At 40.9% G+C, this 24970-nt stretch overlaps 1 protein-coding gene across 1 annotated transcript; it reads right to left on the bottom strand.

Moving 5' to 3' along the window:
- Positions 1-3709: 3709 nt before the first annotated feature.
- Positions 3710-21305, bottom strand: LOC133367589 (vomeronasal type-2 receptor 26-like). Its single transcript, XM_061591685.1, has 8 exons — positions 21088-21305; positions 19303-19594; positions 17372-18253; positions 15719-15946; positions 15621-15630; positions 8264-8322; positions 7294-7420; positions 3710-4620 (listed from the first exon to the last, which is right to left on the bottom strand). The coding sequence occupies exons 1-8, from the start codon at positions 21303-21305 to the stop codon at positions 3710-3712; spliced, it is 2727 nt and encodes a 908-aa protein (XP_061447669.1).
- Positions 21306-24970: the final 3665 nt, after the last annotated feature.

Here is a 24970-nt window from a genome sequence, read left to right as displayed (position 1 = left end):
GCTCACTAATAGACTTCTCAAATCTGGAGCCAGCCCTGAATTAACAGTTGTAGTTTACAACCAGTTGACTAAGATTGGCTCTTCCCCTCCCAAAGAGAACATTCTGACACGCTGAAGACTTTGTACAAGGGATCCCCAAGTGTTAGTGAATCAGGAGCATGTAAATGCAAAGATAGGCTGACATAAAAGCAGGGGGGAAATGAAGCAGAGAGTGAGAGACGAGTACTGAGACCATGTCATGGATGGAGGAAAGCTGAATATTTTCTGTCCTGAGCCATGCCAACAATGAGGACCTAACAAAAATCATTCCACCATTCTCCCCAAGCTGATATTTCATATGGTTCTGGTGATTGGGAGCAAATAGAATCTTGGATAGGCTGAGCAGTCACTGCTACTGTGGCATAATGGGAAACTTTACTAGGGCTGTGCAGAGGACCCCTCCCCCCACGATCCCTTGATCCGGCAGACCTACCCTGTGCCACCTGGGGGGGCACCATATCTGGCCCCAGTTCTTTTTTTGGTGGGGAAGCTAATATTTAATTAGGGTTTTTAAAACCATAATAAGACATACAGGAGGGGAGAGGAGGAGACACCCCATCTCCTCTCCCTCTCCCTTCTGAAAGGTTTGATCCTGTAGGGTTCTTCTTGTTCATGAGTGCCTTTCCTGGTAACCAGCAGGTTCCACCCTGCATGGTGCTGCGTCAAGTGGTGGGGTATTGGGCAGAAAGGAGATGCCAGGAGGGATGCACTCCGGGTGGGACTCCTACCTTCTCTTGGAAGACCCAGTTGGTTAGGTTGGTCCTTGCTCTCAACACAGTTTTTCTCCTTTCCCCCATGTTTGCCTCTCCTTTCTTCTTGACATTCCATCCTCTGATCAGCCCCAGATCACTCTGTAGATGAAAAGATTTCTCAGAAGAGACTGAGATGGCTAATATCACTGAGGACTCAATTGGGAATCCCTTTAAACTCAAGACTGTTTGAACCTGGTAGCGCTGTTAAGAAAAAGAACCCCGTAGCCCTAATGAGTGTGACAGGCTGCAACATTTCTTCCTTTACATCTTACATGTCACTGCCAACACCCTTCAATTCATCCATGATGTGAGGGGAAGGGGGTGGAGATCCCAAGTTCAGTGAATTTTTTTATGCAGGGAACAACTACCAGCTATACCTCCCCAGTCACTATAGAATCTCCCCATGATTGGTGTGTGAACCCCCATTACTTCCCATGAGCAATTCGTATACCATAAAAGATTGTATCATACTCAAGCATGTTACAAGGAAAGATCTGGCAAGAAGGACTTAATTAAAAAATCTCATGGACAGGTAGAATAACTGGGATCAAAATGAGTGTGTTGTCCAAAATTTTATTTTTATTCCTTAACATCTCATTGGAAGAATCTTCATGTAATCATGCCAAAGACTGATAAATGATCTTTAGCGGGGAGAGTAAAATACCATAATATTTCACAAATACATTAAATAAATTGACAGAAACAGAGAGGTTGGCTTTCCCAAAACCATTGAACATAATAAAAGCCTGACGGATCAGGCCAGTAGCCCATCTAGTCCAGCATCCTGTCCCCACAGTAGTCAATGCGATTCTTATGGGAAGCTTGCAAGATGGACCTGAGGGCAAGAGCGCTCTCCCCCCCCCCCACACACACACAGTTTCCAGCAACTGGTATTCAGGAGTATGCTGCCTCTGACCATGGAGGGCAGAGCATAACCTTTGTGGCTTATAGCCACGGATAGTCTTATCCTCAATGTATTTCTCTATTCCTCAGATATTTAACTATTAAGCCACAACGCTAAGCCATAAGAGATAATGGTTTTTATGAAGAATAATTTTAGGCTCAAGAACAAGAAAATATACAGCATCTGTACTTTAGCAGCATACTATATTTTGCATCTCAAAAAAATGGAAAATGCAATGTGTAAGGATAAGTGGAGAAGACATTTTTGTTTTATTTTTCTATGGAATATGAATCTTATTTTTGTTATACATTTTGTTGTATGGAAGCATGAAATCAATAAAGATTAATTACAAAATTATTTTGTAATGAGGGGCTGAAGAAAGCAGGAGGAACCATCCATCTATTCCATCCATGACATCTGATGGGTGATACATTATGACATGTATTTCAAAGTATTATGTAACTTGGGCTCTATAATATAATTTAAAATTTAACTCAGTCCATCATTTGTTATAACTTGTTTTAACTAAGCTGTACCTTCAGAGTCTTATACTTTGATGTTAAATAGATTTCAAGCAACTTCTTCCATGCTGATATGTATTCCTATTTTTCTGTTTCTGCAATGATGGCTAAGGCCACCTAGAATGCATTTTATTATTGGTAGTGTGCAAGATATGAATAAATAGCATATATTATAAAGACTATTCTGCTGTCTGAAGTCTGACTCCCAAATAGAAAATTTCTGGTACCTTCCAAGACTCAAGAATTCTTTAGTGGAGTCTCCTCTATCTTCCTCCTCCAGTTGATGACTGCTATTAATAACCTGTGGGCTTAGGTGAACTAACATTCAACATACAAAGACTCTATGTAGATACGGAGGAAGGGAGAAAGCACAAACTCTCAGCCCTGTGCATTCACTGGCAAGAGGGCTCGCCTTGCCGGTATCATAACATTCAATGATTGTACAGTCTATGTACCTGTGTACACAATTGTGTTGATTTGTGCAGCTCTATTATTGTTATCACATAAACACTTGTGCATGTGTAGAGACAGCATGTGCCTGTGTTCAGTGAATTGAGTCTTATGAATATGAACCTAAAGGAAAATGTTGATAAGTTGTTGTATAGATGGTATTTAGTCCCTCTAAGATAATTTAAAATATACTCAGGAACTGCATATATATTTCCCATTGTTAGGCAGGTAGAATGGATATTCTGGGCTTGTCCAAAAATGAAAAAAAATGGAAACAGATAATTGATCATATTGAAAAGATGACAGGCTACAAACTCGTATTAGATGTTTTGGTTTTCCTTTTTGTCTATGTGAAAAGTATAAATTTGAAGGAAGATCAAGAAATGATGGACTATCTTTTAATTGCCACTAGAATTTGTATTAGCTATAACTGGAAGAAGAGGAAGATGCCAACAATTATTTAATGGTGTTCGACAATATAGGCATGATCAAGCTTACTAATGTTGTTAAAATAAGGGAAAGAAGACAAGAGGAAAATCCATTTGTAGAAAATGAAGTGTGTATATTATGCTTTGGAACATGACTGTGCAGGATCATATACAACATATGAGTTATTAGGTATAGTATAAGAATAAAATTGAAGGTGTTAATGAAACATGATTAATTCTACTCTATTATTTTTGTTCACAGCATTATTAACATTTTTAAATTATATGAGGGGTTTTGTACCCATGTTGACAATATGTACAAAAGTTGTTTTATTTTTGTTATATGAAAAAAGAAAAAAGATGTGTGAATGGGGGAGGATCCTCTTCACTTCAAAGAGATTGGACAAATGGGGGAAGGAAGACTCTGTCCTATGATTCTTAATCCATGACCAGGAGAAAACAATGGAGTGGATATTCTATCTCATAGCACCACATTACATACGTGTGTGTGAATGGAAGTCATGGTAGAAGGATACTCTGCAACTTGGTTTCACAATGAGCATTGCCAAGTTTCAGTGCACTTCAGTAAACAGTAGGAAAGGTTTATGCGAATAACTAGATGTGTAAGTTCTTCCTCTTTATTAGTTGATCTCTTTTGTTCAAGTCTGGCCTCATCAGAATAATGTAGGATTTAGGGAAGAAAATGCAACAAAGAAGGCCAGCACTAGAAGCCAAGATAGAAAAGATCTCCACAGCTACCATGTATTTCCCCTTTTCGCTCAAGTAGTTTGGGACAAAGGATAACCAAACAGTACAAAATACCAGCATGCTGAAAGTGATTGACTTGGCTTCATTAAAAGTACCTGGTAACTTCCTGGCCTGGAAAGCTACACTGGAGCTCACAAAAGCCAGGAAGCCCATATAGCTCAGGACACAGTAAAACATAGCCACAGATCCCTCATTGCATTCCAGGACAATTTCTCCAGCCACAGATTTCATGTCGACATCTGGGAAAGGGGGAGAAGAAACCAGCCACACAGTGCAAATGACTACTTGAATAAGGGAGCAGGAAAGAACAATGGAACTGGCCACTCTTTTCCCCACCCATTTCCTCATGTTACTTCCTGGACTTGTGGCCATAAAAGCCAGAACAGCAGTGATGGTTTTTGCTAGCACACAAGACACAGCCACTGAGAAGACCATGCCAAATGCCACTTGTCGAAGAAGACACTTCACCTTCTCAGGCTGCCCAATGAACAGCAAAACACAAAGAAAGCAGAGGAGGAGGGAGATGAGGAGGGTATAGGTGAGGTTCCGGTTGTTGGCTTTGACAATGGGAGTGTTGTGGTGCTTTACAAAGGTTGCTAGCACCAGAGCTGTGATAAAAAAAAATAAAAGTGCAGAAATAGCAAAACCCATCCCCAAAGGTTCCTCATAAGACAAAAAAATTACTTCCTTAGGAATGCACTGATTCTGTTCCCCATTTGGATAGTGATCTTCTTGGCATGTGGTGCAGGAATCTAAGTCTGAGGAAAAAAAGAGGGCAAATCCTTTCAATCAGCCCAATGCACATGGTTGGGCACTTTAATCAGGTGCTCATTCTTTGAAGATGTTGATTACTCTTAGTAGTCCCAGGAGACAGGGTAACTTTATGTTGGAGGTCAAGAGCAGATATGAGACATTTTTTGTATCTGAGCTCCCATTTCATATACAGAAGATCAGTAGACTGGAAGCTGAAGCTTGCTTCAGTACAGGTTATGGGGCAGTTTTTTTCCATTGCCCCTGTCATTCAACACCTTGTCACTGCTCACCCAGTGCTTCCAGTCTGAGGCCCCTGCTTATTCTTCTTAACAGTAGGCCTGTGTGATGTATCCAAATGCCTCACAAAATTTATTTATGTTTTTCCTGAGAGGGATGGTGGAGGAGGGTGGCAAGGGCAGAAGAGCAAATTCACATGTGAAAATGTCCAGTGACTAAAGGGTTAAGTTTGTTTTAACTCCTGGGGCATGTTTAAAGCTACACTCCCCTCATTGTCACTGAATCGGGAAGAGGTAAACGTGTCCCAGGACAATTGGAGGACATCAAATCATCATGCAGGTGCCCAAGCTAAATATGGTTACTTTTTATTCATGCAAGAATGTGGCAGTAAAATAAAAATCACACCTCAATGTAAAACTAGTTATCCTTCCTAATGAGTTAGAAATCAAAGGATACAGCAGGAATGTGTTTAGTCCCAACAAAGTATTCATATTTATTTATTTATTTTTTTCATTAAACTTATAGACCGCCCCATAGCCGAAGATCTAAAAAGAGTTCATGGATCTGAAAGTTATTTCATGTGCAGGAAGATTTCTATGTGGATGTTGCTGCTAAATTTGTTGGGTTCTGTGTAAACACACACACACACATGTTTTTATGTACAGTTATTCTTGAGAATCTTTTGGGATGGCCAGATTAGCATTTTTTAAAAGGAGTGGGGAGGTATTTCAATGCTTGTTTCTGGACTCTCTCAGCTGTGATCAGGACAAGAGAGGCTGGGCTTGGCAACCAAGAGGTCTTTTGTATCTTCAAAAATTGTGCAGGGGGGAGGGAGAATTCCACCTTGTGGTTTTTCCTATTACACGGTTGCAAGAACACCTGCACTTGGCTGACTTTCTCTTCTCCTAAAGATACAGGATCAGTCTCAGGGGCTGAACCTGGCAACCCTAGTTTAGAATTGCAGCCTTCAGGGGCATCCATCTTTACTGCTGAGTGCTCCTAACTAACGTCTCTACAACATTAGGCTCCTTTCAATGACCTTCTGGTGACTGGGCTGGCCTGAGGGCACTTAAATCCTTCTTACGAGGAGCAAGTAGACTAGATTAAGTGTTCTCTACCCAGGCTCTATGTTTTAGCTAAGATTTCTATCTTAATTTCCAATCCAAGAAATGTTTTTGTTTGAATTGCATGCTCCAAGCAACTGTGGTTGAAGCTTAAGGTATCATGCTTAATGACATCACTAGGGGCCACCCTGTGACATCACTAAGACCTGCCCCTGTGATATCACTTGAGCCCACCCCATGACATCACTACAGCCCACCCCTGTGACATCAGTACGACCTGTGTCTGTGACATCACTAGGGCCAGCCCCTGAAATCTCAGGGTTTGGGATGCTTCTGACTTGGCAACCCTAAGGTGGGCCAGATTAATTAGGTTGGCCACTTTATCATACCAGTGTGGGAACTGCAACTAACAAGAATTTGTGAGCATCCTAAGGCACATTTAGGGTAAAAGGGAGGTCTCTAGGCTTGTCCTAAAGGGCTGTGGGACCCTGAGATAGAGAAAAAAAACCTTAAGGCTTTGGGGAGATGGAAATCAGGCAGGCCTTCTTTATGGTAAAGGTATTAAAACTGGATGCATGCCAAGAGGTTTATTGCTTGTTCTTGTGGCAAGGTTGGCCTCACCATGAGATGCAGGCTAGGAGGAGGTAACAAGCCTAACTCTATCCCAACCTGTGTTTGCATAGCTGTTCAGGTTCTGATTGTCACAGAGTAAAAAAAAGAAGAAGTGATGGCCTTAGTTGACTTAATATCTGTGTCTTGCCTTTTTATTCTGGGCTATGGGTTGAGTTAAGACATGATTCACTAGAAAAGACAATGATGCTGGGGAAAACAGCAGGGAGTAGAAAAAGAGGAAGGCCAAACAAGAGATGGATTGATTCCATAAAGGAAGCCACAGACCTGAACTTACAAGATCTGAACAGGGTGGTTCACGACAGATGCTCTTGGAGGTCACTGATTCATAGGGTCGCCATAAGTCATAATCGACTTGAAGGCAAATAACAACAACAATGGGTTGAGTTAAAGTGATTATAAAGGATATAGGACTATAGTTGCATCTTTATGGTCTAGTTTGAAAGTTTGGATTCTCTTTGGTAAGACGAAATTGGAGGAACAGTTCCCCACCAGAGCAACATACTTACTATGTGAAAAGTGTCCATAGGCACTACTTAATCATTATTGTTTATTGTTTGTTTGTTTCTTTATTTACATGAATGTTTCCAGGGCTGCTTGTAGATTAAGAACCATTGTGACAATGGAAGGACAGCAATTACTAGCCACTTTAGAAAACAAGAATATTTTACCATTGTTAACTTAGTCTGAATTGGATAGACACTCATATTCATCATGCTTGAATATTCCCAGCACTATAAATTCTACCTTTCTGATGAGAAATCTTCCCTTGTGGACATGGAACACAATCATAACAGCAAAATGGCTTCCCTTCTTTTCTTCTCTTATGATAACCAGGACGACATTTGTCATTACAGAGAGAAAGGGGAATCACCTATTTCAGAGAAATATAATTAGCACTCAGAAAATTATTTTAAGAATGTTTGGTTTCAATGAAACTATATGTGCTGTTACCACAGTATGACAACATCATTATTTTCACAGCAATTTCTCTGAATTCAGTTTTTAAAAAAAATACTTTCCACATGAGAATAAGTATTATGTCATATTTGTGGGAATATACCGTATATAATCCATAGCCTAGTATGATAAAGATGTTGAATGGTCCTGATTTTTTTTTTTAAAAAAAATCCAGTCCAGTATTTTATATATTATTATTCTTACTAATATAGAGAACGTTGAAGGAACAACAGGTACACCTCCTACTAAGACAAAAGAAATCTCAATTTTTCTTCAGTTTTGTTTTACAATAAAATCTTTTTTTAAAAAAAAAATTGATGCTACTTAAATAACTGTTTATTTATTTTACAAAACTATTTCTATACCACCCTCTTGTAAAACTTCAGGGCAGTGTACAGCAACATAAAAACATTTAAACAATAATAAAAATGACTGGCTACTCAAAATTTTTTTAAATATCTGCATAGGCCTATTAGCACCATCATGCAACTGATTAAATTCTATTATACCATGGAGTTCCATTTCAGGTGTAAGAAGGCAGTGATTTCTGTTCTTACCTGTCTTAGTCAAAATCAGTATTGTTTCTATTCCACTGCACTTTGGTTTCTGCCAAATACTATGTTATTCAATTCACTGTGCACTAGTTAACATAATTTACATAATTATTTGCTTAATTTCCATAAGTTATTTCCACACCATTCATTTCAATGCAAAGGAAACTCAGTTTAAATAAGAAAAAAGTAAGTCAATTACATACCATTCCAGAACAAAAGCAAATGCCAGTTGGTATTTGCTGGATTGATTTCTTTTCTGGACCTGAGACAAATAAGCAAATATTGCCAATTTCCATTTCAGATTTTTTTTTTTTTTTGGTCAGAATTCTCTGATATCCCTAAGTTCCAGTCAGAGCAAATTTTGACTTCATAGTGGCTGTTTGTCTGTGGTGGCACTGTGCCAAACCAGACTAGGGAGTCAGTGTAATCTGATTGATTTCTTGATGGTCTGGAAGATTTCTCCCAGAACACTGGTCCTTCAACCAGCCAATTAGAAAATGTTCAATCAGGCAGGGGGTTCAGCCTATGCTCCTTTCCTCACCTAAAGGCACCCAAATTAACTCATAGCATAAAGGTGGTCAGAAAAAAAATAGTCTGAAAAAGACTTTGGAAACTAATGACAAATCTGTACTATATGTCTCTGAATAAAATCTAGCCTTCTCCCTGAAGGATTTTTTTTTTAAAAAAAATCTGTTATTTTTCTTGCTCTTAAACAGCTCATAAAATGATGTTTCATCTTCAATCAGAACTGTAGCAGAAAATGACAAATCAAGATACAAAGTATCACATGAGTAAAGGTATTCTGCAAAGCACTGCTCAGCTCTCCAAGAGGAAGAAGAATGAGTATTGGAGGACATTGTGCTCTTCTGCTGTGATTTCCAATTGGAGTTCCTGAGAGCATCTGAAGGTATATTCCATTGAGACTGAAACCACACTGGTTCATGTTCCACCACCACTGTTTTATACATGTTACTGAGTTTCCTGGCTGCTTTCAATCAAGTCAGTAGGCTAACTTAAGGAAGATAAGTATCATAAGAATTTTCTGGAAGTTGACTTTCCCATCCCATCCTTTCCACATGCAATTCTCAAAATGTTTCTCTGTGATATTTCACTTTTCAGTGCTTGATATAATTAGTTAAATAGGTAAAGTTTTGAAGGAGTTTATATTAGAGTTAATGGGCTAGGGAGAGGGGAAGGGGGAGCGGGAGGGGGAGGGGGAGCGGGAGGGGGAGGGGACTGAATGAGTTAGCATGTTGAGGAATGCTGTGTGTTGATTGATGGAATGAATTGGGATGATTAATTTATCTGGAGGAAGATTAGATGCTCAGTGGTAGAGCATCTGCTTTGTATGCAGAAGTTCCCAGGTTCAGTCCCTGGCTTCTCCAGGAAGGCTGGGAGAGAGTTCCTGTTTGATGTCCTGGAGAGCTCTGTCAGTCAGTGTAGACAATACTGAGCTAGATGGACCAGTGCTCTCACCCAGTATAAGGTAGCATCTTATGTCCCTAGCTGATTAGATGGGCAGGATAGGCAGGTTTATCTTTTTTAAAAAAAATCCAAAGGGGATTTTGCAAAGTATAACATAAATGTAGCTCCGCTTACCTGTGAAAGGAATGGGAAGCGGCAGCTCAATTGCAGCCTGGGCTGAAGCCGCAGAAGCCATGGGAGGTAAGGGCAATGTCGCGCATCGCGCTGAGATGACATGCGATGTGCTGCACGGAGGTGGTGGAGCCAATGGGCCTATTTAAGCCCATGCCACCCCCTCCGATTCCTCTTGGCTCGCAACGACGAAGAGAGGAAGAATGACGGCGTGGGACAGACGGAGCTACTGAACAGCGAGGGACAGAGAGCGGCAGCCATTTTCTGGCCACATGGTCGATGCTTGGGCCTGATCAGCCCATTTAAGGTTGCAGCCACGAGGGCAATGACTGTTAATGCTGCTGCATGGCTGCAGGTGGCCCGGTGGTGAGGCCTGGCCAAGTTAAGCAAGATTACACAAACATCCTCCCCCTTATACAGGGAGGAGGGAGTGGATGTTAAACAAGGATTATAACCACATACATTTAAATATTACGCAAGTATATTTAGGCAGTTAAAGGGATAGGTAGATAGATAGACAGACAGACGCATCCCTGTGGGTTGCTGATTTCTCCCCCCCCCCATAAAAGGGGAAGGGGGTGAAGGTAATATAAGAGTACCACTTAGATATATTGAACATTTACATTAAATATTAAATAATTAATGATAAATAGATATGAGCCCAATGCCTCCGAAAAAGAAGAGAGTTGGGCCCAAAGGGGCATGTGCCTAGCCAGCAGGCCTCGTTAAAAGGGCCTAGCGGGCAGGAAGCATCTGGGTTGATAATGGTAAAAGAAAGAAAAACATTCATAAAATGAAGTAAAATACAATAAACATATCAAGCTAACAAACATGCTATATATATATTTGGCAACCCCTTGCTGCCTAGGCCTTTGGGCATTTAAAACCACACACACACCCTTAGCCCAGGGTAGATTGTGGGAGAAAAGGTGGTTTAGTGTAATGGTTAGGGTGTTGGACTGCGACCCAGGAGACCAGGGTTTGAGTCTCCCCAGCAGCTGTGGGGCACAGTGGGTGACCCTGGCCCAGTTACTGCAGGTTCAGAGCAAATTATGGGAGGAGGCTGTGTTATAACAAGATTCTTTACACTTTACACTTTTTACAACAAGCCAGTAAGACAGCTGCACAGGCTTTTTCGAGCCTGCCAACACAGGCCCTATTTCCCCCTTTGATTGCCAAGGCTGGATGTGAGTTCAGCCTAGGTAGGGGGCGCAACACAGTGAGGGATGTGGGTGAGGCCCTGGCAGCCTCTATTGGCAATTGTGTGGGGCTCTTTGATTAGGCTTACAGTTTTTTCCTAGACCAGGGCCTATATTAGGTTGCAGGTACCGTATATTCCGGCGTATAAGACGACTGGGCGTATAAGACGACCCCCAACTTTTCCAGTTAAAATATAGAGTTTGGTATATACTCGCTGTATAAGACTACCCCTGCTTATGACATGCAGGTACTTAGCAGGAAAACTGTCACTTATAAACTTATAAAGTTTTTTCCCCAGCAAATTCCCTAACGGCTCTCAGGGAGACCGCGGATGCGGCTCCTTTCGTTTTTTCCCCCAGTAAATTGCCTATGGCTTTCAGGGAAGCTGCAGCTGTGGCTCCTTTTGTTCTCTGGCTGACGCAGCTCTAATCAGGAGCTTGCGATCGTGGCTTCCTGGCCCGCTCCGCGGCATTTTTTCCTGACTTCTTCGGCTTACTTACATAAGGAGCCTGTGCATACGGCTTCCTTTTGCCTCCTGAAGCTCAGTAATGTTACGGGAGACCGCGGCTGCGGCTCTCCCCCCCCTACATAAGAAGCCTGTGCATACGGCTTCCTTTGCCTCCTGAAGCTCAGTGACGTTACGGGAGACCGCGGCTGCGGTTCTCCCCCCCCACATAAGAAGCCTGTGCATACGGCTTCCTTTGCCTCCTGAAGCTCAGTGATGTTACGGGAGACCGCGGCTGCGGTTCTCCCCCCCTCAGCAAGCCACCTAGAATTAACTGAGAGCTTGCGGCTGCTGCTCTCAGTATTGCTGCCACTTTACCTTTTTCACGGCAGCTCCAGAGCCTGCAGCTGCGGCTCTGTGTCAGAGCCCCTATCTGGGGGTCTTGCTCCGCCTCCCCCGGCTCGTCTGCGGCATCTTAAGCCTACCGCAACTGCCTTTAGAGCCCGCAGCTGCGGCTCATTCTTTCCCTCGTTTGCTGAGCCCAATCGTGCTCTCGCAGCCCAGCGGCCCCAGAGTTTTGGTTTGAGACTGTTTTGTGCTTGCTGGTGCGTTCCTATGACCGCCATTGCTTCTTTATCACCCCAAGCTTCTCTGATTGGCCAATTTTCCCGCCGTTTTTTGCGGCCGCCATTTCACCCGGCATATAAGACGACCCCTGACTTTTGAGAAGCTTTTCCTGGGTTAAAAAGTCGTCTTATACGCCGGAATATACGGTACTTTATTCTATTAATTTATTACATGGTGGCTGTTGGGGGATACGGAGCTCTTGGCTAAGCTTCCGACTTCTTGCTAGGCCCAGGAATATATTAGGTTGAGGTAATTAATTATATTATCATTACATTATATGGTGGCCTTGGTGGGGCCGGGTGAACCTTCTGGGACTTTGTGCCTGTCCTATTTCGATACTAGTGGTGTGCACAGATGACAAGGTTTTGCTAGAAAATGTCTAAATCACCATAACTTAGTTTACAGTGATCCTTTTTCAAGTGTCAGTGCCATGCTAATTGTTACCTCTGAGACAGAAGTTGCATTTATTTGAATTTAGTCTCGTATCAAAAACAAAGCATATGGTGTTTGTTGTATTAAAGAAGGACATGCAAACTTCTGCAAAGAATTGAAGATGTAGCAGATTATAATGTAGCTTGATGGGAGGATAGGAATAAAAAGGAAAGCCAGACTGCTTATAAGGCTCTTATCCTAATTCTAGGATCTTAGACTTAACTAAAGCAGGGGTGGCCTTGACAGGATTTTAGATTCCTGTTGACACAGAGGCTGCCTTTTAAGTTCCAGGCAGACTTTCACCCTTTCCTGATGATTTTGTAACAACAACAACAAAAACCTTCTTTGTTAGGATTTCTGATATCATTTACCTGCAGTCATATATAGCATGCAACTTTTACATTGGCACTTCTATTTTGATATCAGTTACTTGAAATCAATGTAGCATGCACATTTTGCATTTGAACATTTATTATTATGGTTGTTTGGAAACCCACTAGGAGAAAGCTGCAGTGGGTCTTAATTTCAGATATCAACATGAAAGCAGGCAGCGCTTACCTTACATTACATAGGTCTAAGACTGACCAGAGGGGCAGAGGACGGACTGTTATTTTAGCTCCTTCCCCTTTGCCACACATTTGCCCAGTGCAGGCCCTGCAAACCTTTATGACAGCTACAGGAGCAGTGAGTGGATACTTATTTGTTCACAGGAATGGTGATCCTCTCACTAAATATCAATTTTGGGCACTTACTAAGAAGGCTCTGCACAGATTAGGAATAGACCCATCAGGTTTTGGGACCCACTCTTTTAGAATTGGAGCGGCTTCCACAGCAGCAGGACTGGGCTTCCCAGGAGCCAGGCTGCAAGCTGTTGGCAGGTGGGCTTCTGGGGCATATAGGAGTTATTTCCGCCCCATGAGTGGGCATGGTAATAAGGAAGCCTAATGGCATTGCCTTGTTTTGGCAGGTTGCCGGAAGGGGATGGAGTGGATGCGCATCCTAATCTGTGGCCACAGCATGATTTTCTGGGCAGGCTGTAGGGCCGCGTCGTTTCGAATGGGCTCACAGCTGGGGCTCAGTCAACGAGCTACTGTACAATGGCTTGGCCGGTGAGGGATGCACTGGGATGGGCTCCTACCCGCCCTGTTCCGGCAAGGGTTAGTCCGTGAAGTTCTGCACATTTTGGTCATTCACCTGGGAGGTAATGACCTGGGTTTACTTAAGGGCAGGGCCCTTACTGTTCAGGCATGTAGCGACATGCGAGTTATAAGGCAGTGTTGGCCTTCAGTTTGTCTGCTTTGGTCAGAAATACTGCCACGCAGGGAATGGTGTGGAGTTTGGAACCCCAAGAGGATAGACTGGGCACGTAAGAGGGTCGACCGACAGATTCTGTTGGCTGTTCTTGGGGATGGTGGGTTGCCCATTCCACATCCGCTCGTACAGCATTCTAGGGTTGAACTCTATAGGGCTGATGGCGTTCACCTGTCTGACAACATCTTTTTGCAAGACCTGCAGAGGAGTCTGCTGGAAGTTCTTCTACGCAGTGGGGAAAAGGGGACTAAATAGAGATTTGTCCCCTTTTTGTGGCGGTAAAGTGCGGGAGGGGAAATTAGTAATGACAGCTAGGTGGCCCCCTTAGGCACCTTTGGAGGTGAAGGGTGGTTCCGGATGCCTGTCTCTCAGGGTTTTACGGCCTGAAGACAGGATATGGGCTGCTTTTGCGGCCAACTTACCTCATCCACCCAAGGGTTCTATGGCCCCGGGGCTGGGTGACGTAGGAAGGTCTCCCTACTCACCTATAAGGTGTGGCCGGGGCAGGGGTAAGCAAAAGGGGCTTGCCCTTGGTTTCAGCAGGGGCTGGTCACCTGATAGCTGTTGGGCAAGCTGATTGCCTATTGTTAGTTCCCGCACTTAGGTTTCACCTCTGCAGGTCGCTTTAAAGTTTTGTTTGAATTTAATAAAGTGGCCCTTTATTCAACCATAGCTGCTGTTGTCTGCGTATTATTTCACCCATCAACCGCAAATGAAACAAGTAATCATTATCTTGTGACCATACACTTCCAGAACCTGAATATGGAGTAAACTTGTTATATATTCCTTAATCTGTTAAATAAATAACATTCATTTTTAATGCATGCTTATTCGTGGCCTAGTTACAAAATAGAACAAGTTTAATTGTGACTGGTGACAAAGCTGCACAATAGATTGATATAAGGCAAATAAGGGCAGAAACATTTATTAGTGGAGGCAGCAAAATTTGTCTGTCTGTCTGCCTGTCTGTTTATTAGATTTATATCCCACCCTTCCTCCCAGTAACAGCCATGGGCAGCAATCAAAAACACTTTAAAACATCATAAAAACAAACTTAAAAATATATTAAAACAAGTCGTCTTTAAAACATATTAAAACAAAACATCTTTAAAAACATATTTTTAAAAAGCTTTAAAAACATCTTAAGAGCAAGTAAAGAGAAGCAGTTACAGGTAGCAGAAGAACAAGCCATAAGCTGGGATCTTTAGAGGCTATAAAATAGCCAGAGGAGTTAAGGCTTTCTGTTGCCAAAGCCACTTGTAAAGAAAATATGAAGGTGGGGAAGAAAACAAGGTCCCTAGCAATAGCTTTGCTTAGCTTTGTGTGTGGAATAAGGAACTCTACTTGCAGAAGGCAAATCATGGAAGTGGGGTTTCTGATAAGGTGCAGGATAAGAAAATCTAAAGAATAATATTTTTTTCCCCCGAAGAGTGGGTTTTGGTAGAGGGAGCTATGACAAAGACCATGGATCCTTCTTGAATAATGTGGGATGGCCACAAAGGTCTGCTGGATGGAGGAGAGCATAATCCAAAATTAGGCTTGGATCCAAAAATAATTTAACTTCTGGGAGGCAACTTTTCAGTTTCCTCCCCCACACCCACCACCAACATATTCCAGAAGCCAACCCTCCAGAGAGGCTTTGGCTACAGAGGATGGCAGCTGCAAGCTTTTCTCCTGTGCATTTCCTTAAATTAGATTATTTTAGAATCTAAGCCAGTATATCTAAGACTGCAGTCCTATGCACACTTACGTAAGCTCCCTTACACACATTTGGGTTCACTTAGAAGTATTTTATTCATTTATTTTATTAACAACATGTGTATGAACAAAGTTTTCAGATGGCTTCCAATAAATAATTATAAAAACATTTTAAAGACAAAATAAGACTATGAAATCAAAGGCAGCATAAATATAACAAAAACATGCATGTGATCCAACTGTAAATGTACCAAAATGAATCTGTTGACATAACAGCAGAATTATTTTATAAAGGGACTTACAAGGAGCTCCCCCCCATTCAATTATCCCACCTCTAGAGACATCCTACCTGGTTAAAGCTTCTAGGCCATGTAATGGCATTGTCATCAATGCTGAAATCTTCTCCTGAAAGAGCCCAAGGATTCATCCTTCCAACTTTCACTCTATGAAATGAGTTATTTGGGAAAGTGATCACATTTGTAATATCAAACCCCATTGCTGATTCCCCATTCTCATTTAAATGTACCGTTTCTCCAGCACCGTTGTTAAATGAGAATCTCCTCAGAAAAGGATGGAGCTAGGTAGAAGGACAAAAATGGAGAAATAATTTTATGATAGCCTTTTCGATATATCCAGTAACAATTGTCCCCAATGGATTGAGATTGCTTTGCCCTTAAACAAATCTGCCTTGTAAATGGAATTTCCAGACTAACAGGGATATGGGGAGTGGGGGGAGAAGAATCCTTTTGGGTTCTGTATAAAGAAGTAAGTAAGGCATAATGTGAAAAAATTGCATACTGCCACTTTAGATTCAAGCTTTTGGCAATGGCGCTAACTACTAAAGGGGAATAAGAGAAATTGCATTTGCTTTCCAAGTGCTCTAAGTGGGGCTGGATGGAGTGAGACACCAACCAACTTCTTTTTAGCTGGACATACTGTATAACATAGAGGTGTGCCAAAACCTGTCCTCCAGTTTTTCAAAGTTTCTTCCCATGTGAGTTTCTTCCTTTTGAATGGCCTATTTCTCTGGCTGTAAGGTTCAGCTTACCTTATTATTGTGAGATATTTGTGAGTACTATAGATACTTTATTTCTATTAAGTATACATCCAGCACTCTGCAGCCTCCCTGCCTGCACTTCCTGATCTGAAAAAGTCCCATTGGACAAAGTTATATGATGTATTCCTCTAAACTTTAATCAAAATGTGGGAAGGTGAGGAAGCTGGCTGCCCTGTGCCTGAGATGAGTGTATTTGCTGATTTTATTTTTAAGGGAAACATTTTCTTTTACCCACAAGAAAGAGAGAAAACCTTTCTGCACTCCAAATTATTGGCAAATGCTCTGAAAAAGAAAGGCTTGAACTCAGAATAGTCCAGAATAGATCTCCAGGCTATCCATCCAGGTGAGGCGATTTATGGTCTTTTTTGTGATTACCTATTTGATCTCCTTCTCTGATATTCATTCATTTAATATTTCTTTATTAATCCTCTGAGAAAATATAAATGTTGTGTATTTAAAAAAATGCTTGATCTGGGAGACATCAGCGCAGGAGGAAGTATATAAATTTGTGTAATATTCCACAAAAGCTGCACTGATGCCCCCAGATCGCAAATCCTTCCCCCTTTCATAGACCAAATTGAAACTATTCTGAGTTCAAGCCTTGCAAGGTTTGTAGTGTGCTCTAATGGATTAATCGAGTTGAATTAAAATACCAATGGGAACTATGCACTGGGCCATGAATGTGAAATGATACCCAGACTTGTGCATGGTCTGAGATCCTCTGTAATCCTACTGTAGCTTGGTGGACTCCATTAAATAAAGTGTTTTCAGTCAGTATATAGTCTAATCTTAGAGAGATCTGTGATAGGAAGAACAAAATGTACAGTCAAATTTAGTAGGATGTAATCCATCTGAAGTTATATCCACATTTGAAGTTATTTGCATGTAAAAGTTCCATGAATCATTCTTCTTTATCATTAGTGATATACAGTACATTAATCTCACATAAGAATTTTCAAGACCAATTACATTCCATGGCTCCATTTTTGTATATTTAAGCCTCTCTCTGGTGACCATTATTCTGGATCTGGATCTGGATGAATACATGGCATGTAGAGAATTTGCCAAAGCATAGACTGCATTGTAGATACTGTAGCTATGACCAGTCATACTCATTTCAAAGAAAGGCCCAGAAAGGCTCTCTAGTCTCTCTTCCCCAGTACAGGTTTCCACATCATCCCTATTAAAATTGGAATTTGGAAATGAACAACTAAATGCTTGCTCCCAGAATGTTTGGATGAAGTCATCTCCCTTTGTCATATGAGGCCTTAAATTCTGAAGAAACAAATGGAATTCTGGCACCTCATGTGAGTGAGCTGCAAAGGCTAAGGCACCATGGAAGGTATCTATATCCCATGCCTTTTGAAAGGCCAGTGCAGCAAAATCCATCTGGGAAGCCATAATCCACACTTTACCAAATGTTTTCTTATACTCAGCTTGTCCTTCATGAAGCAACTCTCTCAAACATATCATGGTCTTGGTTTCTCCATGGACAACAATACCATTGGCTTTACTTTCCATAACATTTACAAATATTTTGTTCCAGCTTGCTTGCAAATTTAAGAAGTCTTCAAAAAAGAACACTAGGGGAATTTTCTCTGTGAAGGCAGAACAGATGCCACTCTGAGAAAGCATTGGTAGCAGGTTTTGCAGAAATAATTCTCCATCTCCATCAGCCATGGTCATTAGACCCACCCACATCCAGCTGAAATGCAGAAGTAACTGGATAATCCCCTTGTACTGATGGATTTCATTTGGAACCATTTGGTATAAATACCAGGAATGGGTTTGATCCCTTTGCATGGGAGCAAAATTACCATAGCTGAACTATAAGGGAAAGAAGACAACTGTTTTACAAAAGAAATAACAGATGTGCAGATGTTCTTCTAATTATTTTATGGATTTTTTTTCTTTATGGTGAAATGATGTTGCTTTGAAATCAAAAGAGCTCATTAAAAGGATGGGGAAAGGGAGCTATTTTGTAAATGATTAGAAAACCTTCATATAGATATTTGGCCCTCCAGATGTTATTGGAGTACAACTCTTAACTTATTTGATCATTGGGCATGCTGACTAGGGCTAATGGGAAGGAGCACAAAATATTTTTAAAATGAATAAATAAATACTGGCTGCTGCAGTAGGTTTTGCACTGTGATAACACAAGTGGGGCGTGTGTGTGTGGCCTTTCAAGCCCACACTCACCCAAATTTCTTCATGTTGGTGTGTTTTAAACAGAATTAAAAGATAATAATGACAATCATATGTTATAATAAAGGCATCCTATTGGGCACTCCTGCCCACATGGTCTGCTGACCTCCTTTTGGGAAAGACCAACTTGAGTCTCTTCAAAGAGAGAAGGGGTGAGGCAAATCCATCCCCAATGAAATCAAGAATGACACTCTCACATAAAAGATATTAATAATGCACCTTTGTTTCATGCAATGTTGAATCTAATTGTTTTGCAATATTCCATATTTTAATTTAGTCAAATGGCTGCCAATAAGGAGATGTATCTGTGAGAGCGGTTTACATAAAAATGCATTATCTCTATTCCTCTCTTCTTCACCAGGTAACAAAGGGTCAACTGAGACATACCTGGAGTGGCATGCTTGTTGCCTCCCCTTCAACCATGCTGATACACATATATGCGAGTCAGTCATAAAATACCTAGAATTTGCTCCTTCCCTGATAGGTGTCTATCTGAAGGAATTAAGAAAATCTGGGATTATTCTTTCACCAAATTTGGATTTCTGAACATAGGAACATTGAGTAAAGACTGGAAATGTTACTGTAAAAGTAACACACACAAATATACCACACAATCCCAAGAAAGGCAAGTAATGGGTCATGGTTCTGTACCCATGGACATATTATACCTGTGGCATCTTGTAGATGTCCAAAATGTTAGGCAAATGGTGAGAGATTTCAGAGCCCAGTCCTCCAATGACTGCTATCAGATCATTCTGAATATCACACTTATAGTTGGGGATGAATCTATACTGTGTGGAAAGAAAATGCATTGTGATCTGATATAATCTCCTTGGATTGAAGTAGCTCTCAGATATGTGGAATCCCAAGGAGACATTGGGTAAAATCTGGAGATTATTATTGATCTCACTTACAGCAAATGCCAAGGCCAGGACATACTGGTAATTCTTTGTCACAACACTGCAACAAAAGTTAGATTATGTGTCACAGGGAATACAACTACTGATAAAGTCCTTCACTAGTTTTCCTGTTATTTCAAGATCTTCTACATCATATAACTCTGTATATAATTAAAATTACATGGTTTTGGATAGAACGGTGAAAGTTGTAGAAAGTACTGCAGATAAGGGAAAAATGTTAGTCTTCATATATGCATTATTGAAATTCCTGTATTTTTTAATCAAATCATGTCATGATAGAAATGTACAGTCATTTTTCAAGATTGCTTTCTGCATCATTTTAATAAAATAAATATCATTTTCACAATAATATTTGATTTCTAATTGTCTCTAAGACATTTCAAAGGAACATGAAGGATAAAATGAGATAAAGGGACATCAAGGAAGCATGAGCCTTTAATTCTCACCAGAAATCATACTGAAGAATATAAGGAAGGATTTGTACCTATACCAACCTTGCTCAATGTGTTTTGAAGTACACCAGCCCCAGTTAACATGGTCAATAGTCAGAAATGATGTAGTCCAAAATATATGTATGAAATAAGGGTGAGGAAGAAAGTTACTATCTTACTATTTTAAAATGCTTTTCTTTTGCTGTTAAACTGTTTTTTTTTATGTGTTTGCCACCCTGGGCTCCTTCAGGAGAAAGAGCAGGATGATGATGATGATGACGATGATGACAATGATGATGATATAGATGGGGGGAGCACACTCATAAAATACAGTGCTAAAGTTTGTATATTCTGGAGTCAGCTCATGGAACAATCTTACCAGAGTATGAAGCTGAGGATCAGAAAAAGCAAAATAGGGCATCTTGGTACAATTCACTAGAACTAGTTGATAATGTAGTAACTTATTGAAAGTAAAAGCCATAATTCTACTACCTGACACCTGAAACAAAAAGGTTTTAAAATAAAGCTGTGGGGGCGGAGTCAGGGTGTTTTAAAGTAGAAAAGAGATGGATATTGGTAGAAAAAAGAGAGTGTCAAGAATGAGATACAAAATGATCTATTGTATTGTTCATATTAACTATGTTCTGGAACTATTCGCAGATGTTCAGCCCTTATATAAAGAGACATATACTTCATGGCTGGAAGAATAAACATGTTCAATATTTGAATGTATATCTTATAATCATCAATCTCATTTGCATATATATTTGGACATATGAACTGCTTATTTGAATGTATATGTTTATATCAGGACTGATGGATTAAAAATTAAAATTAAAAGAAATTAATTAAAATATAAACATAGGAGTGGGATAAACAGAGGCATAAGGAAGTATTAATAGCACTTAAAATGAATTTTTGAATGCCATTGTAATCGTTAATAAGCTAAGTCTATAAGTGCATGGTTACTTACATGGGAGTAAATGCCACTGAACTCTGTGAGACATACTTCCAAGTAGACATGTATAAGAATGGAGTGTGTCAGTCCTTAATATGTAGTCCTAGGGTAACTGAACATAACAGTAAAAGAATGGGTCCTTACCTGGGATTGTCAGAATCAGGAATGGGATATTCAAAGAAGGAATATTCATCCAAAAATATCATCATCTGAGAAGCAATCTCACCAATCATGAGCTCACCAATCTTGTAGTATTTATGAGAAGTACCAATGGGGTCATGGATAACACAACTAGCAGTATCATCCCAGAATCTAGTCTGAGGTATCTTCATAAGCAATAGCAACAATTCCCACAACACCATCCTGATTCTGAAAATTCCCTACTAGATACAGATCCCAGATTTCCTATGTACAACTACATTAGTAGAAGTGCACTGATTATAATAACCGGCTGACCAGCTTGAAAGCCAGCTGACCCAGCTTGTACATATTTTAAGTTCTTACTTATTCAGGAACTGGAGTGATGGAGGTGTGCCTCCTTAACTCCAGGTGTGAACATTAAAATAGGCTTTTTAAACATATTTTGGGCTTGGTTAATGAGTTGTTATGTTATAGCAGTCCTAGAAATACACATTGAGGAACTGTTAAGAGAGAATGTCAGGCCACATCATTCAGAGAATCTGGAGAGGCCTTTGAGAGAATAACAGGGTATGCAATTAAGTTGACAACACATGCAATTATTAGCTTTCCAAAAGAATTGGGCCCTTAGGTGCACCAGGATTAACACACATATAAGTGAAATAAAACATGTTAACTAGAACACTGTATTATGTGTTCCTAAGTGTGTTGAAATGGCAGTTAAAATACATAATAATAAAATAATAAAAGGCCTTGGGATGGAGGTAACAGAAAAATGAGATATGCTTGTGGTGTCTCTGATGGATCCTCCACCTGCCAGCCCTGGGGCCCCTGCCCTTGGAATCTAGAATCCCAGATTGGTTAGCACCACTACTGGCAACCTTCCTCCTCTCTGGCCAGCTTGGGGACCCACTACTTCTGCTACCAGCAATTTGAATGAAGAGTTGGCCCAGCAGGAGGAGCAGTGCAGAAGGAAGAAGGTGGCCAGAAGCAATAGCCAGCCACCCTGGTAATTCGCCAGGGCCACTGCTGATTAGGATAAAGAATTAGCTCAGATAAGGTGGTGGCAGCAGTAGCAGAAGAAGATCCACAGACTGGCCACCATTTCAGACCTCCCCACACCACTTCTCCTGCCAGACCCAACTCTTCATCCTGCTTGGCTTCTGTAGCAGCATGAAGTGGAAAGGGGAAGATCTAAGGCATTAGTTGGCAGGAGTGGGGGTTGGCATTGTCTAGGGGTGAGAGAAGCTGGTGGAGCTGAAGGCAAGTGAGGGAGAGTCGGGGGTTGGCAAGTGAAGTAAGCAGCGGGCAGACCTTAGTATTAAAATATTCATAATCCACACTTTCATAAAATGTATCAAGACAATATACAGCATACAAATTCAGTAGATACTGGTTGGTTAAAAAGATAAATTCAAATTGTGAAGAACTGTCTAAAACAATACAGTTTTCCGAACACATCTAAAAGAAGGCAAGATGGTTCCTGATGATCCTCTACTACTAGGAAGTTACACAGAGCAGGATCTGCCACACTAAAGGATCAGTCCCTAGTTAAGGCCAACTGAACCTCAGGCATAGGGAACCACCAGATATCCACCCTAGTCTCTCACCATCATCAACTCTACTTTCTTTGGGATGAATCTCAGATTATTCCCCTGATCCAGTCCACCATTTGTTCCAAGCATACATTTAGAGATATTTTTTTTCAGAGTAAGTTCCTTTCCCTCCAGATTTAATTATTATATAATCTATTTCTTGGCCAGAGGGTTGAAGATATATTCCTCATATTAATAATAAAAAATAGCATAACAAGTAATCAAAGCTACTAGAATCCAGGTCAACACAGAATGTGTCACTCTAAGAAGCAGTAGTGTTCCTAAATACCTACCAACTCAATATCCCTGCTGATATATTAACGAGAGGAAATACAAGATTGACAAAATAACAGAAACAACTATTATTGTTGTTGTTGTTGTTGTTATATAATTAGTAAAAGATACATGGTGTTATCCAACTAACAGAGCAAACATGAGTCATGGAAGCTGGTGTAATTTATGCCTGTTTAAGTTAAACCAAATTAAAGTATGCCACATCTAAACCCCATTCAGGAGCAAGGTACTGCCAGATGAGCTGACCCAAGCCTGACAGAGGGAAAACAAGCCTGTAAAATAGAATTTGATTTACACCACTGTAAGTTCAGCTAGGTTGCCAGATCACATGACTGAGCTGAATGGAGTTAGGATCCAGCATAAGCTCCCGCAGCCCCTACCTGCCACTCCCCCAGAAAGCCCATGACATTATTTTTATGCTGCCATGTGTGTCTGTTGAGTGGGATAAGCACATTAAGCTGCCGTATCTGTGGCTGAACTGGGATGAACCAGTTATCCCAACATAGTCCGGTTGAGCTGGGAACCAGCTAGCTGAGCCAGAGATCTGTGAATAGGCATGCCCCATTGACAGCCTTTTTGTGTGCGTCCATGACATGTTTTCAGAATTCCAAATTTCCTCAGGGATCCAAAAAGATTGGGGACCTATGGCAAATTTTGAATATGCATGCAAATTTTCATTTCTCTGTTAGCTTTCTTTTCCAGGTCAAATCACATACAACTTACTAAGTTGGGGAGGCTCATTCAACACTGACACAAAATTGATCCATCAGTGTCATTGTCATGAAAACCTGCAGCCAAGATGGTTGTGTAGCAGGGAATTGTGGGATTTCATTTGACAGTGTGGGATCATCACAGGTTAACATTTGGTTTTTGCAATGAGGCCATGAATTGGCAGTTTTATTTCCCAGTTGTGGATAATCAGAGAGGCCCAGCCTAACACCTTCTTATCAGTAGAGGCCTGGTTCCATCAAGGTCATAAAGTCTGGGAAGCTTTAGAGGGAAAGTGTCATTTGGCTGGTGATTGATGGACCCTTACCTCATGCAGAAGCCCCTGATTGGATAATTGTCTCTGGCCTCTGTTGCTGGGGATTTTGCCATAAGTATGGGCAGAAAATTCTAAATTTTGTTCCTCTTCTGGGTCCCATCATGTCTACTTGAGGTTGCCCGGTGAGGTTCCATTTTGCCATCCTGACTGTTATCTCTGTGAGGAAAGGTGGTTATGCAACTGAAAGCTTTTATGTAAGTATTAGGCTAGGGTGGATAGCTTTCTTGTTTTTCTATTGTGATTGAACTCTCTATATTTTACCATGCCCCTCTTGGGTGTGGATATTAAGGAACCATTTTGCTGCTGTAACTGTGCACCTCTCTTACTCTTTAATAAAATTACTTCTATTCCAGTGTGTGTTCATTTCAGGAGGTTAGTTCTAAACCTGGTACTTTGACCATTGACCATGACTATTGTGTAAATTGGGTGTTTGCCTAAGACTCCAGAGCAAGGAGTGTCTCTTTGGCTGCTGACTCTTTGGAATCCATGGCTTTTGGGTTTTGAGTTTCCCCTTGGCTCAGAGTGGGTAACCAGCATAAGGGGTGGTGGCAGCTACCTACACTGCAGGGCTGTTGTGAGCATGCACAGCATTGGCAGGGAAGGATATTTGCCCTGATCATTCACCCTGGGTAGGGAATTGGCTCCTGGTACAGTGAAGGGTACCAAGGGATGGTACCCCTTCATCACAGTCATCAACCCAGTTGTCTGCTATGTTCTGCCAACAGAGATTCAGCAGACAACTTCTGTTTTAACTTTTTAATGCCTGCTAAAAATCTTTCTGTTTCACCAGGCTTATGCAGACAATCAAGAAGATGTATTTTTGCAATAGTTGGCCTTTTGTTGTTGTTGTTGTTTTTTAAAAAAATATTGTACAGTTGTTGTTTTCAACTTGTAAATGTATAATCTGGACCCACAAAGGCCTACTGGAAATGTTTGGCTTAAATGCAGGAAACTT

The sequence above is a fragment of the Rhineura floridana genome, chromosome 11 (genome assembly GCF_030035675.1).
Source record: "Rhineura floridana isolate rRhiFlo1 chromosome 11, rRhiFlo1.hap2, whole genome shotgun sequence".
NCBI classification, from domain to species: domain Eukaryota; kingdom Metazoa; phylum Chordata; class Lepidosauria; order Squamata; family Rhineuridae; genus Rhineura; species Rhineura floridana.
This window is presented reverse-complemented; position numbering and strand designations above follow the sequence as displayed.

Bases quoted from the DNA above. Each gene is read 5' to 3' on its own strand.
- LOC133367589 (XM_061591685.1), bottom strand. From the start codon at position 21,305: ATGGTGTTGTGGGAATTGTTGCTATTGCTTATGAAGATACCTCAGACT. The intron at 19,595-21,087 runs GTAAGGACCCAT...CTTTTGTTGCAG, and splicing joins CCTGATTCTGACAATCCCAG to TGTTGTGACAAAGAATTACC. The intron at 4,621-7,293 runs GTAGAATTTATA...TTTTTTCCTCAG, and splicing joins GAAGATTTCTCATCAGAAAG to ACTTAGATTCCTGCACCACA.